General features: G+C 42.1%; 2 protein-coding genes across 2 annotated transcripts in view; both read right to left on the minus strand.

The window, feature by feature from the left end:
• Nucleotides 1-8,788, minus strand: part of Sell (selectin L) — an 18,711-nt gene extending 9,923 nt beyond the window's left edge. Inside the window, exons 1-6 of the mRNA XM_055624577.1 lie at nucleotides 8,717-8,788; nucleotides 7,824-7,905; nucleotides 5,509-5,895; nucleotides 4,859-4,966; nucleotides 1,964-2,149; nucleotides 343-528 (exon numbers count right to left, since the gene is read on the minus strand). Coding sequence (XP_055480552.1) covers nucleotides 343-528; nucleotides 1,964-2,149; nucleotides 4,859-4,966; nucleotides 5,509-5,895; nucleotides 7,824-7,905; nucleotides 8,717-8,719 — 952 coding nt within the window. The 5' untranslated portion in view covers nucleotides 8,720-8,788. The remainder of the gene's footprint in view (nucleotides 1-342; nucleotides 529-1,963; nucleotides 2,150-4,858; nucleotides 4,967-5,508; nucleotides 5,896-7,823; nucleotides 7,906-8,716) is intronic.
• A 5,455-nt stretch (nucleotides 8,789-14,243) lies between these two features.
• Sele (selectin E) overlaps nucleotides 14,244-17,379 on the minus strand; it is a 7,181-nt gene continuing 4,045 nt past the window's right edge. The window contains exons 8-13 of the mRNA XM_055624694.1: nucleotides 16,558-16,746; nucleotides 16,045-16,233; nucleotides 15,775-15,951; nucleotides 15,132-15,242; nucleotides 14,408-14,429; nucleotides 14,244-14,301 (exon numbers count right to left, since the gene is read on the minus strand). Coding sequence (XP_055480669.1) covers nucleotides 14,244-14,301; nucleotides 14,408-14,429; nucleotides 15,132-15,242; nucleotides 15,775-15,951; nucleotides 16,045-16,233; nucleotides 16,558-16,746 — 746 coding nt within the window. The remainder of the gene's footprint in view (nucleotides 14,302-14,407; nucleotides 14,430-15,131; nucleotides 15,243-15,774; nucleotides 15,952-16,044; nucleotides 16,234-16,557; nucleotides 16,747-17,379) is intronic.

Genomic DNA, 17,379 nt, shown 5'->3' on the forward strand with positions numbered 1-17,379 from the left:
AGAAAGAAAGAAAGAAAGAAAGAAAGAAAAAAAGAAAGAAAGAAAGAAAGAAAGAAAGAAAGAAAGAAAGAAAATGAATGTGGGATTACATAAATAGGAAGACAATGAGTTTAAAGTTTTAAAGTAAGAGGAGAGTTGAGATTGAGAAAATAAAATAATTACAATAAAGGAGAGGCCAAGAAGAGCCAAGGATTTTATAGTATAGATATGCATATAACTTCCTTTGTCGGCTGCATGTCTTGAGGGAAGTGGAATTTAATGATTTGTTGTATCTTTCCCACCTCCTGCTGGTTGATCAGCCCCACCTTCAAGCCCTGTGCGTTTCTGAGCAACATGACTCACTTTGACAGACTGGACTCGGACTAGACCAGATGCCGGAGGATCCGCAGACAGTTTTCCTCTCCCCAATTAAGTCAGTTTCTTCTGTGCAGGTGAAGGTGCAAGCAGAAGTAAAACTGAAGTTGGCCAGGGGGTGACTGCATTCGATAGCGCCCAGATCAGGTGCTGCTAGAGGCTCACACTGAGTCACTTCAGTGAGGACAAAACAGAGGAGCATTCAGGACCAGAGGCATTTTTCACATTCTTGTTAGCAGAAATTAATTATGCATAATGATGGGTTTCATTGTGGCATTTTCAGAGATGGTTGTGTGTACTGTAGTTTGATCACATTCAAACCACCCCCTTTAACCTCTCTTGTCTCACTCCCAGTGTCACGGTCATTCCTGAGGCCTTTCGTTCAACTCTCGAATGTATGTTTGTGCTGCACAGTCTAAGCTGGAACAGGCCTAATGTGGACCAACCCAGGCCTTTGACAGGAGCCAGTGCTTTTAAACACCGAACCTTCTCTCCAGCCCCGAATCACAAGTTTTTGACCAAAGCTTCCAGACTTAATCATTGGAAACATCCATACAAAGCTAGAAATGTCGAATGTGTAGGAATTACTTTTGACTATGCTTACAGATTTGTTTTCTTAATGTGATATTGAGTAATGTGGAGCCAAGAAGGCATTGATAGCCCATGCTGGTGTAAGGTAGCCATTGCAGGAGGTCGCCACAGCATGGTGACATGGTAACAGCACTGCCGGAAATGTAATACCATACAGCCTTGGACTCAAGAGCATGCATGGGCCATTCTTGGCAATTACAAAGATTTCAACCCTCTCCCATGTAGTGACATCTATTCAAGCAGGCTTGACAGACACCCCCATTTCTTGAAGCAGGCTTAACATTTATACAATTCGTCAGTTACATTAATTCAGTTCTGTGATTTCAATGGTGGATTTTGGTTTTCTTTAGAGAATCAAACTAGGAAATTAGAAATATGAATGTAAAAAAGCTTAATGAGAACTTCGTAAGTACAAACCCCACCAGTTTTTTTTTTTTTTTTTTTTTTTTTCCATCTGTATGTGGCAAACCTTGTTAGTCGAAAACCTACTCTGTTTCAAATAAAAACAATCAAGAGCTTGGCTTTGTTTTCGCAGCAGTTGTTATTCTTTTGAGAGCTCACACTGGAGAAAAACAAATAAAAGGTGACTCTAAGAACCCACCAAATGAAACAATCAAGAAGGGCCTCTATGGCCTCTGAAGGGAACTGGTTGGTGCTAAGTAGGGCACCACATAAAATGGGTGTTGTTGAAGGAGAGGAAAGTTCAACTGAGGTTCATGAAGGCTTTATGTGAGGACCACAAGACAAATAAAATACAAAACAGAGCTTCTATATATTGCTATAAATCATAAAATGCCAGGTGGCTTTGAAGACTTTTGGATTGTTTTGTTTTGTATGGGAGTTTTGCCTTTCCTTTTAGTGAGAAAAAAACAAAAACTCTTGAAAGGCATCAAACTACAACCCAAGTTGGGTTAAATTATATAGCAGCAGAAGCAGACTTCTAGGCAAGACCCCCTATATTTTCTCAGATTATAAGCACAAGCTCACCACAACAAAGATCCATTCTAACGCAACTCACCTTGGCAGATTGGCTCTAGAGAGGACCAGTTTCCAGATGGTCCACACTGTGTTTCTCCAATCCCGAGCAGCTCTGTCCCCTCAGAACAGTTGAAGGCACAGTGTGAGTGGAAGCTGAAGTCTCCCAAGGGATGGCTGCAGTCCATGGTACCCAGCTCAGGAGCCCTCAGAGGCTCACACTGGACCACTTGAATGGGGAAAGAAGCAGAGTGGAGAAGAGTTATGAGGATCTGATGGGTCTGAGTCTTGTTTCTACTACTTGCTAACCATTTTTCTGTCTTGGGGTCCAAAGAAATAGTCTGAGAAGACACAGTCTCCTAACTGTGCTTTGAAGATAATCAGGTGTGTTATCCATATGCAGAATCCAAGAGAAGGCAATACACAAAGCCAATAGAACGCAAACTGTACGTGGAAAGTAGAAAACTGCCAAAATATTGATATTGCTAGAAAGAGTGTCAGAGCACAGTTTGAGGTATGTTTGGGAAAAGAGGAGCAAAAGCAAAGTACTCATCTTTTCCACTCCATTATTGAGCACTTGTTAAGTATCAGGCATCGTTTTGGAACTTAATGAGCTCTACTTTTACCAAGACAAATGATAGGGGCAAATTAAAGGGTGGATGGGCATATGTGTCTGGCATGCTCGGATTATTTTTAATTGGTCAGCTTGTCTACCATTATGAGCAACTTATTTGAGGGGAACTAATTTAAACTTCGGGACAGGAGAAAGACAACAAGGACCAACACAGTAGACACAAGTAGGAGTGAAATTGGAGAAGTAACAAGTTGTAAAATGTCATGAAGAAGAGGCCTGGCTGGGAAGAAGAAAGGGGTTGGGGAAAAGGCATGAACGTAATCACCAGGCATTACATGCAAGTGCGATAGTGCCATTTTTTTAATTAGTAAAAACCACTTTATTGACTTGTATGTACGTGAGTGTTTTGCCTATCTATTTGTGTGCCTAGAGCTTCAGGAGGCCAGAATGGGCCATTGTATCATCAGAGATGGAGTTACAGATGTCTGTTAGCTACCGTGTGGTTACTGGGAATGGAACTCGGGTCTGCTCTAAGAGCAGTCAGTGCTCTTAAGCTAACTCATCTCTTCAGCCTGACAAAAGAAGTAGAATTTTGGAAGTTGAATTTGCAGTGTGTTATCTTATACAATTGTTGGAGGATATGATAGCATTGCATGCCAGAGTCATTTCACATGTCATTTTCATGTAACTGTAGTTACAATCACACACACACACACACACACACACACACACACAAACAAAAGAAAAGTGGCTGGGGACACTTGAGTTACATCCAAGACAGCATCCTTGGCATAAATGGAAGTCATGGCTAAAGACAGATTTGCTAATCCAAAGATCACATAGATCTATAAATTCACAAAATTCAGGAAATTTGATGAAAAAAATAAACCAGGACAGTGCAGCAGAAAAAAAAAATAGATGCTGAGACTAAGAGTATATGGTCTTGGGTAAGTACCAATGAATAAACCAGGAGAAATTACTAGAGAAAAACAAAAACCCAATCAGAAGCCAGCTGGTGGTGATGCCCACCTTTAATCTTAGTCCTCAGAGGCAGAGAAGGGAGGACCTCTGAGTTAGAGCCCAGCCTGTTCTACAGGGCGAGTTCCAGGACAGCCAGGACTACACAGGAAAACCCTGTCTTGAAAAGCAAAAAACAAAACAAACAAGGCAATCAGAAAAGTATATGATGGAAAGCAAAAAGAGAAAACACGATGTTTAAAAAGAAGTCACATAAAGAGCAGAATAGTGGATGTAAAGCTTTATAAAAGAGTCACCGTTTCAAAGCTATGTGAATTAGTCAGATCTAATCCAGTTGGTTAATACTGAAATTAATTTTAGTTTCAGTCCTTTATTCCTTAAAAAACATCGCTTTTATTCTTCTTATGATTTTCTACTGTGTGAATCAGACACATCAAAAATATTTTGAAACTCAGCCAGCCTCACTCAGAAGATCGGATGTTCCTTTCAGTAGTTGTTGGCTGAGTCCAAGCGTCTCACGCTGTGTATGTGTATTCTCTGAGTTCCAGTTCTACCACGGCATCCGTAGGGCTTCTTCATAGGGCTCCCCGTGACTCTTTCTTGGCTGTCCTAGCAGTGTTCCTTTGTGCTGTTTCTAGGATAACTGCCCTCAGCGCTGGTGGTAAGACACTGAGTGGCCACTCATTGCAAATGAAGGACAAGCGATTGTGTTAGGAGATCTCTCCACAAGCTTATCCCTGTTCACCACATTTCCCTTCAAACTTGATCACTGAACCCATACAATTTCTATTCATTAACTGTAAATCCCATGAGTACAGAATCTATAATAATTTGGGTATTTCTAGAGAAATACACAACCAAACAACCAAAATAAGTGTGTAGGATTCGTGATTAAATAACTGGGACATATTCTGTGTTATCACATGTGGTTCTCCTTTCTGTAGAAGAGCAGGAGTGCCTTCCAGATACCTCACTCTTCTACTGAGAAATGGAATTGTTCTGTCAGACTGCATAGTTCTACCTAATCCTGCAAGCTCATTAGATTATGACATCTTTGAAACTGAAAATCTACAACACCCAGTTTCTCACTGTAATTTGCTCGGCTTTGACAAATCTCAACAAGTTCCTTGAGATACTTCAAAACACTTGTAAGGTAAATTGAAACTGCATGCTAACTTATGAAATCTTTACAGGAAGATAATATTGTGAAAGCTTACTTTTCTGTTCAGAACTTCTCGTTTCTTAGAATGGCTCACACTATTTTGTCCCAACTGGTATCATTTTGTCTCAACCAGCTGCTACCCTAACCTGTTGTGGTTCTGGTGACTATTGGCAGGAAGATGCAAACAAACAACAACAGCAAGAATTGAAAAAGAAGAGGTTTACCATACTGGCACTGGGGCCCATAATACCCCACATCACAGTTGCAGGTGTGGTTGTTGATGGTTTCCACACATTCTCCATGGCCACTGCAAGACCCTAGCTGGCAAGAGGCTATAAACAGATCAGACAAAGGGATTTTAGTGTCATTACATCCATTATCCCTTCCTCACACAAAGAAAGCTTTGTTTGACACTATTATAATGCATAAGGAAGATTTGCTTAAATATTCATAACAGTTTTGCATAATAATACATGCTAAAATTTTTATTTGTGGGATTTACTAGTCATTTGGCCACGGACATTTATTTGCTTTTAGAATGAATTAACTCACAGTGGTTCTGTACATGGTTGTGCAGGTGTTAGAGATGTTCCTTGAAAAACCACCGAGCTCTCAGCATCGTCTTTCTGTCTGTCACTGGGGCACAGGCTGTCTATCCCTGCTTCCCACATCACATACTTACAACTTGGATAGAACTTAATTTAGCTGTTGAGTACAGGGATGAGCTTTACATTCAGAATGCCCAGAAGTGCTATGCTTAAGGCTTACTGAGGATTGTTTTAGAGTGAACTAGCAGTTCCTGGGTAGTGAGTCTGATTAAGCTAACTTTGGTCCTCCTAAGTCAGAGCAGGACAGGGGTCCGGCCGCTGCCCACCTGTGTAGCAGAGAGCTGCCTTTCGCTTGTGGCAGGCGTCGTCATTCCATTTTCCTGAGTCTCTTTCCCTCTTGATGTAGATCTCTACACAGTCTTCTTTGGACTTCTTGTTGTTGGGTTCCCCAGTTCCCCAGTTCTCCGCTTCTTTAGTGAGGGGCTTGTTGGTTCCCACCCACGTCCATGTGTTTCCAATTTTCCGGATTCCTATCCAGTAGTAAGTAGGGCTTCTGGGCAATGTCTTCTCCAAATAGTCAATTTCTCTCTTATTTTGTATGGCAACTAAGTCTGTGTAATTTTTCTTGCAGAACTTTCGAGCACTTTCCCAGTTCATGGGTTTTTCAGAGTAATGGTAAGTCCAACACTGAGTCCCATGGTGAGTCAGGAAATCTGAAAAACACCCGCAGAGAATATGATGACTCACAGAGTCCTCTATGGACCAGCACAGATGCAGGCTGCTCATCACTCAGAGATGAAGAGCCAAGAGACCAGGAGAGGAGGCAAGAGTCTCAGGGTCACAGAATTAGCCATTGGCAGACTTGGATCAGAATCCAGACACACACTCTCTCTTTTTAAGAAAATATAGAATTGTTTTCTACTCAAGGACTATAACATATAAATACATCTTTGAAGATTTATTTTAATGAAAAATCTTTCTCAAAATTCTTTCAAGTGAAATTTATCCAACATAATTTAGAAATGTGTGTCACTAAGAATTAATTAAAGTATAATGTAATCCAGCTCTAAAATCCATGCTATACTTTTCAATCCTGAGATAACTTTCTGAAGGCCAATGTTTATTACCGTTGTCATAGTAGACATATAAAATTTCTCTTTCAGGTAAAATAAAATAGGATAAGGAAGAACAATGATATAATTTTAAATACTTTTTGTAATATCAAAAGTACTTTATTGTAGAAGAAGCTGCTTCTGGGAAAGTCTTAAGACATAGTCCAATTGTTGTGTATCTAAATTCATAGTAAAGAAAGAGCAACATACATAAATATGATATAAAGAACACAAAATTGTTTACATCATGTTCTATGTCCAAAGATACTCAAGTAATGGAGTCCAACAAATACATGGGGGCTTTAAGCATGAGAGGTTTAAAGAAACCAAATAAAAGGCATAATTGTACACAATGGACATTTTAAGTATGGTATGATCTATGTGGACTATGATTTTACTGTAAAAAGATTTTATAGCCATCAGCTCCCTGAGTTTTTTCTTCACAAGCTAGAGTACTGTAGAGACATACCAACAATGCCTTCTGAAAGTTTGTGCTTAAGCTGGTAGTCCTGAGCTGTTCTCATCCAGTGTCAGAAAAATGTCTTTTTATGTAGAGAGCAGTTAATGGAAAGGCTGTCTTCCGCACAGGACTTGGTTAATGCACTCTAGAGCAGCTGGGCTTCTCTGCATCTGCAGGAGACCTACTCCAGATCAAGCAGAGGTGGGGTAGGCTCTCCAGCCCCACCCCTTACTGAGGAGCTGTGGGCATCATTCTTTTTGAGGGTGTGGCCACTGCTCAGTTTCCCACGCTCCGGTGAGTGGCCCGCAGCCATGCACCCGTGGGCAGCGCCCACTGGGCTTAGCAGGTTATCAAAAACAAAAGGAAGGAAAAAGGAAAGACGGACAGTCAGGAAGTGGGGAGTGGTGGCATTGGGAGGGGCGTGAGGGGAGCTCAAGGGGAAAACGGTACACAGCTATGATCATATTTTACTGCGCATGTATAAAACACTCAAAAGTAAAGAAAATTTAAAAAAAAAAGACAGAGTGTGTTCACTTGCTCTGAGCTGAAAATCCAAGTGAGAGAAGAAGGAAACATGAGTTTTCTGAGGAAATGGTTTAAAAGGTTCAGATTTATTGATAAAGAGTCTCTAAGGCTGAGACATGAAAGATCAGTAGAAAGACAAACCCCCCCAAACACACACACACACACACACACACACACACACACACACACACACACACACCCGCCCTCAAGCAGCCCATTCTCTGGACTGTAGAAGTTCATTTGGTGCACAGTGAAACTAGAAGTGGAAAGCGGAATGTAAAATAAGTGCTACAGGCAATAAGTGCCTTATTAGAGTTTTCTCGATGAACTGCACCCCTTCGGAAGGGAGGGCTATTGTGCAGTTATCAGGATTCGGGGCACTTCACGTGGGACTTTGGCACGCAAAGGTAACCTTAGGGGGCTCAGGAAAGTGCTGAATGTGAGGAGGAGAGCAGTGAGTCCTTAAAAGAACAAATGGCCACCTGCCTGATTGCTTTCCCTTCAACTATACACTCTCAGGCTTAGCGAAATGCGAATGACATACCACAACAGAGCACTGTCCAGACCCACAGCTGGAGAGTGCGCCATGAGCCTCTTTGAGTACTCCGATAGCTCCACGGAAAACCCTGCAAACGAAGGGTAAAATGACACTTAAACTCTGAGCTACAAACTTACATCACCTTCACCTTGAGGCAGTGCCCTACAATTTCCTTCAAATACGGTATAAAGCACATCAACCCAATACCTACCTTATGCAAGGTAAAATATTTGGGGCATGGCTGAAAGGTAATAGCGTCAAATTGACTCCAAATTGGTGTACTGCTTTATTTCATTGAGCTTCTGTGTTTTAGTCCCACCACTGGTGATCATTATTGATGTGATATTTTCCTGTATTTTAGTAATCTTTGTACCTACTTTTCATTTGAGCTTTAGATCAAACTGAACCTTATTCGGGGGGGGGGCAAGTGTTTAATGCTCTTAGTGTTCAGTGAAGTTCAAATTTGCTGTCTGTTAACACTAGGTCATGATGGATTCATGCCTCAAATACATGAATGAATAATATAGCCAGACACAGGAAAGGGAAGCAATTCATTTTTTTTTCCCAAGTAAGAAGCAATACATTTTTAACTCAAACTACAAAGCCATAGGCTTCCTGTACATCCTAGAACTGTAATCACTTCTCAGGTAGCCACTTGTGTCATTGTAGAGTCCTAGTCTCAACAGTAGCTCTGCCAGCATCTCTTCAGGGCAAACACCAAGAAACAGTCACTAGAGTCACTTTTTTTTTTTTTTGAGACAATATGCATTCTCTTTGTTGTTGTTTTTGTCTCTCTTAAAACCAGAAATGATAGACAGCTTCTTGCCCCTTGCCACCTGCCCCTTCAACCCCAAGGAAACATTTGAATATATAGAGATATTGTAGTCTGGGAGGCTCACCATGGCTTCCTGGCTCTCTCCGCAGTCCCTCTGCAGCCCTCAGCCTTCAGCACCTGGGGCTCTGGGTTCTTGCACAAGGAGGGTGTGTTATGCTCAGGAAGAATGTGCCAAGTGCCACCAGCAGGGCACTTGCACGCTTTCATTTCTCTAACCCAGTCTCACATCCTCCTCCCCCTTTCTTCCCCTTTCTCATCTCTCTTTCTCTCTCCCCACCCCTTTCTAAAACTGGTCTCAGTCATTTGCCTTGAGAACACGGTAGCCGACCAGGAGCTATGGCAACTGGATTCTTCCCCACATCTTCCCAGTCATTTCTGTTCACCTGTGTGTCCTTTCTTCCCTTCCTGCTTCCCTTTGTTGCTCTTGTTGTTTGGTCTCGTAAGCCCCTGCCTGTGGGATAGGAGGCCCTGGTAGTACCATGGATAGAAACTTATTTCAGAGCTAATTACCGTGCTGCTGAACTTCAGTAGCTAAGCTCTCTGGAAGACTTGACTCAACTCAGGTCCTCACTTTTCCTGTACACCCCCTAGTGGAGGTCCTTGTTAATGGCTCTTCTGAACGTAGAATCCTATACACACTCCCCCAAGGCTTTAACTTTTTACCCTACGATGCTTTGGGGACCTGGGAATACCTTGAGCATAAAATGTGAAGGCGATAAGACAGCATAGGATATTTGAATTCAGCCAGTTAAAGGCAATCTGAAGCAAGTCACTGACATAATAATATTTACAATGTAAGTAAGTTAGTAATAATCATAAACACCATGGATCATATGTGACAACACAAACACACAAATAAACATAAAATAGTAATAACAATAGCAACAATAGAACTTAGCAGGTCATATTAATAACCTTTTTTAAAATCTAAAACACAATAGAAGAGGAACTATTACCAGTTCCTATTACTAGTACATTAAAAAGAAATTTTATTTGTTCTTAGGTAATTTCAGAGCTCCTTGCTCCTTAATCCACCCCCAACTCCCACTGGCTGTCATCCCCGGGAACTTGCCAACATACACCCCCCCTTTATGTGCTCGCTTGCTTTCTTATAACCTACTGAGTAAGCAGCACTGCCTGTTGGAATGATCTCCCTGGCTTGAACTCATGCTTACAGGGATCTCATGCATGCAATAGCCCCATCAACAGGTCAGGAGGTTGAAGCGATGACCGGGCTTTCTGAGAAACAGGAGTGTGTATGTGAGTGAAGGGCCAGGAGACCCAGTGATATAATTCCGCTCAGGACCCACAGCTCGAGAATCAGGGTTAGCAGCCTCCTAGACCGAAGCAACCTGTATGTCACAGCTCAAGGTGACCAACGAATTAGGTAAATTTTGCCCATATCAGGCCTATTAACAGCAGCAGCAGGAAGAATGTATATATTGGTAGGGGAGAAGCTCATTGTGAATCTAGGCTTGGGGGATTATCATTAAATCCTTGGTGTCAGTGAACACGAACTCTTTTGCTTTACAGCAACTCCGACTGGCAGGCAGCAATGACTTCACTTCCTTGGTCTTGGTGACTCTTAGATTATTAATACGTTTGGACATCTTTTGGTATTGGCACTCTTGTGCATGCTAGAACAGTGATGACCAAAGAGAGACAATGGGAAGTATTAGTGAGAATGTGGAGAAATTGGCCCTGCCCGTTGCCTGTATGACTGTAAAACGGAGCAGCCTCTTCAGGAGAGAGCTGGAAGGTTCCTCCAAAACCTACATGACCTGCCTCCAGACATACGCTAAGATGACGGAGAGAAGGTTGCACCTCAAACAGTCACACGTGGATGTTCACAGCAGCATTATTCACAGTAGTCAAAATGTGGAAAGATACCCAGAGAAAATGGCCTGAGTAGCGCAGCCACAAAATCTGGTCAATCCCTACAAAGAATATAATTCCAATGAAGTGTTGATACATGTTACACCATGGAGGAGGCTAGAAAACAGTACGCTAAGTAAAAAGAACTAGGCAGAAGGTCATCTGGTACTCTGTGTATATCAAATGTGCTGAATAGGCAAATCCATAGACAGAGTGTAGAATAGTATTGCCATGGAGGGGAGGAAAAGGGAAGAAGAGGATGTGGGAAGAAGATGGAGGAAGGGGTAGGCGTAATCTGGAACTTAGTGAGACAAGAAGGAAGGCAGTCACCATTCTGTACAAACATCTGGTAAAAACAGGGTTTCCTTTGCTCTAGTAGAAGGCGCTAAGGGCAACAGAGCTGCAGACCCTAGGCACTGTCAGAAAGAAAACAGAGTTCTCCATGGGGTGGAAGGGTGGGGTTTAAAAGGAAGCAAAAGGAGTTCAGGAAAGGTAAACTGTCATAAGCAAAAACTCATTCAAAAAGTAGAGTATATGCAAAGAGTGTTGTAGTCTGAGACAGTGTGCTTGCAGGGCATAAGTGTGAGAATGCGCCTATTAGTGTAAGGGAGTGAGCCTGCAATTTATAAGAATGGGTGAGAGTGTAGAGAGGTGCTTGATGGTGGACATTCCTGTGCATATGAATATACAAGAAATTTAGAAGATTTAAAAGATTTAAAATTTAAAAGATTGTGAGGGACAATTCCATGGCAATTTCTATTCCAAGGCAAATGAAATGTTGCGAAGTTAGGTATACGATTGCCTGATATTCCATTTTAGAAGGGAGAATTTTGTGCCAGCAAAATTCCCCAGTGAATAAAAGCACTTGCCACTCAAACCCATGGTGAAAAGAGAGAGCTGACTCCTCAAAAGATGTCCTCTGCTCTCCACACATTCACACACACAAAACCCACAGGCCCCAACATACACACACACACACACACACAAACATACACACATTAATTAATTAATTAATTAATTAATCAATCAATCAATCAATCAAAATGTAAATTTTATGGCACACAGATTTTTTTATCTCGATGCCTAAAAAATTAAAATATACAAAGATAAGTAGAAACACATTTATTGCCAAACAGTTTACTGACATGTGAATACAATAAGGTTGACATATTTAAATAAACACATACGCGTAAACCATAAAATATTTTAAATCATAATTTAAAATACCTTTATAAACCTCAGATACAGACCACATTTATATTTCACACCATTATTTCTGATACAAAATACGTAATCATTTACATTTATAACAACAGCTACTCTCTCGCTTGCTCGCTCTAGATATCACTTTTGCTCCTCTCTTTCTTCCCTTTCTTCCTACTGCTTATCATACTACCCTGTTCATTGTTGACTCTCCCAGTGCCACTATTCAGCAAGGAACTTTCAAAAGAAAATCTTTCTCTAATACATTACTTTGGAAGTTGGGACACCTTTGACTCTTACTGACCAAGCATTTGCGATTGCCTGCTGTGGGTGAAATTCCTTAGGAATTTTAATCTCTGAAAAACCACATAATCATAGTGTTCACAGCTTTCCCCTCCTCTAGGACATATGAACAACCAGAGTAGCTGCCTCACACCTTTACTCTTTAAAACTCTGCTGCCTGGATCCATTATGTGGTAAATCCTCGTCATGGATTTAGAATCCTATTCCACATACAAGAATCAGGCATCCGTTTGTCACGTAGGAAAACCACCTTTATAGGAATGCAAAGCACACTCACATTTTGACACGCTCTTACACAAATACTTTTTAAAATGTGCCTTTCCTTTTTAGCATTTATTTGTTTATTAAATCAGAACATCTGGCCTCAAGGAAGTTTTTTTTCTTCCAGAAAAAAATAATTTTTTTGAGGAAGAAAAAAAAATCCCCCAAACATACAAACTCTCTCTTCAACTTCTATTCTTTTGATAGTACCATGTCTTAAAACCAGCTACACTAAAATACTCAGGGTCTGCACTAATTTCTCACTTTGAAAGTAAGTTTACTGCAGATATAACATTAGGGTTTGCTAATAATAATAATAATAGATTTAGAATAACTTTTGCCTTGATAAGTCACTGGATTCTGTTTGGTTTTGTTTGTTTTTTATTGTTTTTTGACCCTGAACCTGAATTAAGAGTGATAGACATCATGCTGGATTCAAGGACACAAAATACAATGTCCAAGAAAACTTCAGAGACCACTGAATCCCATGGGGATAAAGCTGGTGAGTCTGCCCACCAGTCGTAATGGGTAGTACTCATCAGGATTTGCACCTTGTACCCCTGATGACACTCCCATGCCATAACCTGAGAATATAACACTTTTGCCTCTTTTTTTTTTTTAAAAGATAGAACCAGAAAATTGTTTGTTCAAAACTGCTGATAAATATTATTTTCCACTGCTGACAACAATAACAGCATTAGCAGTTGAAACACCGTGTGTGGGACAAACAAAAGAAACAAGGCCACAAAATGCTGTTTCTTTTCCCAAAGTCCAGCGTGACTAAGGGAGTCGGAAAGGATTCTGCTGTGCCAGGCCCCTTGGCCTATTCACTCTCTTTTTGAAGAGCGTACCCTCCACCTTCTGTGGCCAGCAGATACCGCGGCTAGGAAAAAAAAGAAACTGAGTCATTCTGGTGGAGGGCTGGGCGCCTTGTCACTGAGTGTTGATCCATGGAGTCAGGCTCCCAGTTACCAAGAAGACAAGAGAATCCAGAATTCCTCAGACAGTTCATTTTCTGCCGCCTTCAGCATAGCTTTCTATTTCCCAGGATGCACCTGTGCTCCTGCAAATACAAGCAAGTGTGAACGTCTCTCAAATAACCTGCATGCTGGAAGCAACAACAAGATACACCCTTGAAGCAGGCTGTGACTTGAAGGTGGCCTAGAAATGAACTCCCAATATCATTCAGTTATAATAATGAAACTGATCTGTATGACACTGTAATAATGGTAGAGACAGGTCATGTTTACCTGTTAAACGTACGGAGTATATAACCCAAAGAATGAACCCTAGTGCATCTTGGGCTTTAATTAATAGTAATTCACCATTAATAACTATGCTAATGAAAGTTGTTACTAGAAGAAAATTAAGGAAGGGGTCTAAAAAGGCAAATTACTTTGCCTTTACAAATTTCTGATCAATCTTTCTCTAAGCCCCAAACTACACCAAAAATTCTATTCATTAAGAAAAAAAAATATTTAAAAGGTCTTGACCTTTCAGACATACTCCCAGAAGCAATGTGGATACTGAAGATCACAGATTTCAGATCATGCTACTGCTGGTATTTGAGTCTCAGTGACACTGCACAGTAGCTTTGAAAACTCGGGCAAGTTCCCGTAAATTCTGTGCCTGGTTTTCTTCATCACAGAGGAATGCAGGAATAGCCTCCCCCACCCCCTCCCAGACTCCCTAGCTTAGGAATTCAGCTGCTGAGTGGAGCCAGCTTTCACCATCACCCCCACCCCCACCCCCACCATGGTCATCCACAAGGGAATAGATCCAAAAAAGACACACAAAAAGAAACAACTGTCTATGCATTATCATGAAGGTGGGGGTTCCCTCTAAGCAATGGCAGGATTGAGGGTGTCAAGGAGAAATGCCATTCATAAAGGGGATTTTCTCTCATTAACATGACCTGCCCAAGCCATACCTGATTGATTGTCTTGATTTTAGATGCTATAAGAAGGTGCTTGATAGTTTCCAAAAGATTGGAGGCTTTGGCAGCTGCTGTGGAAACAAGAGGAAAGTATGTCAAACGCCGCTCTCCCACATACAGAGAAAAAAAAATGTATGGAGTATTAAATAGCATGCTTTATGTAAGAACTCAACTTACCTAGCAGGGACAAACTTCTTTGCTGCAAGAGAAAGAAAAAGATTAATTTGGACTAATGACCTTTAAGCAAATCAGATTTATTTGACTCATCTGGGCTTATACTCTCATTATTACGGAGGCTCTGTAATTAACATGTGGTGGCAATTAAGGTAAAATGCAGAGGAAGGAGCATTCAAAGAACACAGCAGATTCCTGACACCAGGAAATAGTTGCAGATATATATTTACATATATATCCTGATAATATATATATATATTCTGATAAGGATATACTTATCATTCACAAATTTAGACTGTCCCAAGCGATTCTCTGCTACTTGAAAGCATTGTACTTATTCTCCCAATAGAATCATGGTGTAACTCTGTAATTCTGCTTGAGCGACTCCAGGGGCACCGTGGAATTTGAGGTGAGTAGCGCCCCCTGGAGCTAAGCAGTGTCAGCACAGCTAACACAGGCTTCCTAAAACTTTTTCAACACTGAGTTGAGTCATAAAGCCTTGTCCTGAAACTTTTGCTTGATTACATTGGCATTTACTGAGGCTATCTAATAATTCGGTTCTACTTTCTAGATTCTAATGAAAATTTTTGAGAGACCATAGCTCATCAGTCACACACACACACATATACATATATACATACATACACACACACATATAATTTTCATATATATATATATATATATATAATTTTCGAAATCATTTTTTGGAATGGATGCGTGAATTTACCTTTCTTCCGGAAGTATCTCAGCAACAAGTAGAGAAATGAGGACGATGCCAGGAGCGAGGTCCCCGCCGCAGAAAGTGCAACTACCAAGGGACGGGTGGGGTTGGTGGGGGCTGAGGAAACAGATGAGGAGGAAACCGTATGAGCAACGCTTGGCTTTAGGGTCTCTCGGCCCTGTCAGTTAGCCTTTTCTCTGCATAGTCATTACTATTAGAGGAGGAGCCGTGTCGTCAAGTGTATGAAGCAGAGACTTGGGGTGGAAGATGTAAACAATTCCTCAAAGCGCCATTGAGGCTGCGTAAGAACGTAAGCGCGCACGCATCCTTTAACAGTGAACTACCCAGGTCTTCTCTCTCGTATTTCTTATCTCCTACTCCTCCTTTAGTCTCTAGATCCCCCCTTTCTGATTACCAGAATCCCACCCTGAGGGAGCAGGGAGGGGTGTTGGAGAGGGAAGTGGAATGGCAGGTCAGAACGCGGCGTTCTGCCTGTTCCGTGGACGTGCGTCATTTTCTGTTTTCTTTCTATCCATCTCTACAACCTACCATCCTGGCTGGGACACAGTGGATAGTTAGCTCCCTTCGCAATGCAACACCCTTCCTCCTCTCTTCTCCCCCAGGCAACCAGCATGGATCTTTGCATCACCTTCACAGGTAGGCATCGTCCCGGACCAGCGTCCTGTGGCACCACATGTCAGAACTGAAGATCCGTTGAGTGCCCATCCATCAGGACACGTAAATTCACACACCGTGCCGAAGACCGCTGCGCCACTGCAGCTCACGTTTATCTTTCCTGGGACATCGAGGCTGGAGCATTGGACCGCTGCAAACGACACGTCCGTGGTAAGAGTCACAAAAACCTTACCACAAAACTGCTAGGTTGGTGTGTGTCTTGTGAGCCTCAACTCAGCATTACCTCGGCAGGAGGGGACTCCTTCGCTCCACTCTCCCTGGGATGTGCACTCCAGTTGAGCTGATCCTTGTAATTCAAAGCCCTCGTTGCACTGAAAGGCACACGAAGACTTGTAGGTGAATTTTCCAGTTGCCGCATGGGCACACTCCATGGAGCCATTCTGAGGTTGAGGGACAGCTTCACATCTCACAGCTGGAAGAGAGAAGCCATTCAGAGGAGTCAGCAGGGGGCTATAGCGTGTGTCTCAGGGCAGCCAAGCCACAAAGATGCTCAATAGCTTCTGTCTTACAGTGGAACCCAAAGTGTGTATGTCTGCAGGGGGGCAGAGAGATGGCTCAGCAGGTAAAGGCATTTGCTGCCAATCCTAAAGACTTGAACTTCATTTCTGGGACCCACATGACGGGACACATATAAAAATCAACTTCTGCCAGGTTGTCCTCTGATCTCCACACATGAGTCTTAGAGTGCACACACACACACACACACAATAAAGTAAAAAAAAAAAAAAAAACTCACCTGAACATGTGGGCTTTTTGCTGTCCCACTCCCCTCTTGGGCCACACTGAAGCCTTTTTGATCCCTTCAATTCAAATCCTCGTTCGCAGGAGAACTCACAACTGGATCCACTTTGGAACGCTTCAGAAGGGCTGGGGAGACATTTCATGTGGCCCCACCGTGGCTTGGATAAGGCTTCGCACTGGAAAGCTGAGAAAGCCGAGAAACAGTGAGAAAATACCACGGTGATGCCTGAGAACACTTGTTATGGAATGGCTAGGTTCAACTGGCACAGAGCTATGCGAAAAGAACTCAGCATAACTCCTCGTTATGCATTTCTGGGGAGGCAGGAGTTTGCATGTTTCCCATGTGCCTCAAAATCTCCATGATAAGGACACCTAATATGGGGCAACCATTAGAAAGAACACGGTCCCTCCACCTCAGGCTGATGTGCTGAGTGATGGTAAAAAGAAAGATTTTACACCACCAGAGAACAAGGTACGGGCCCTGAATGCTTTCAAATGGTGCCAAAGAAAGGAAAGAAAAGAGGCCTTCTCTGCAGTTTGCCTGCTGTTCGCGTGAGTTTGGTTCGTGTAGCTTTTTGCCCCCAGAACTCTTTCAGCGCTCAATTTGGCTGGGGATGGCAGAACTGGAGAATGAAAGCTGCTTGTTCCGAACATTCCTGCTTTTGCTGTGACATGAATTAAATCTCATTGCTTTTATGCCTGTATCAAAACAATCCTCAAAGGTGACAGACACCAAGCTGGGAATATTGTCAGTCACTGCCAGCAATGAATTTTAGACTTGTGTGATAAAAGTGTGAGGTTTGAGTAGCACTTCCAT

The sequence above is a fragment of the Psammomys obesus genome, unplaced genomic scaffold, assembly GCF_907164565.1.
Source record: "Psammomys obesus unplaced genomic scaffold, mPsaObe1.curated_primary_1811, whole genome shotgun sequence".
Classification (NCBI taxonomy): domain Eukaryota; kingdom Metazoa; phylum Chordata; class Mammalia; order Rodentia; family Muridae; genus Psammomys; species Psammomys obesus.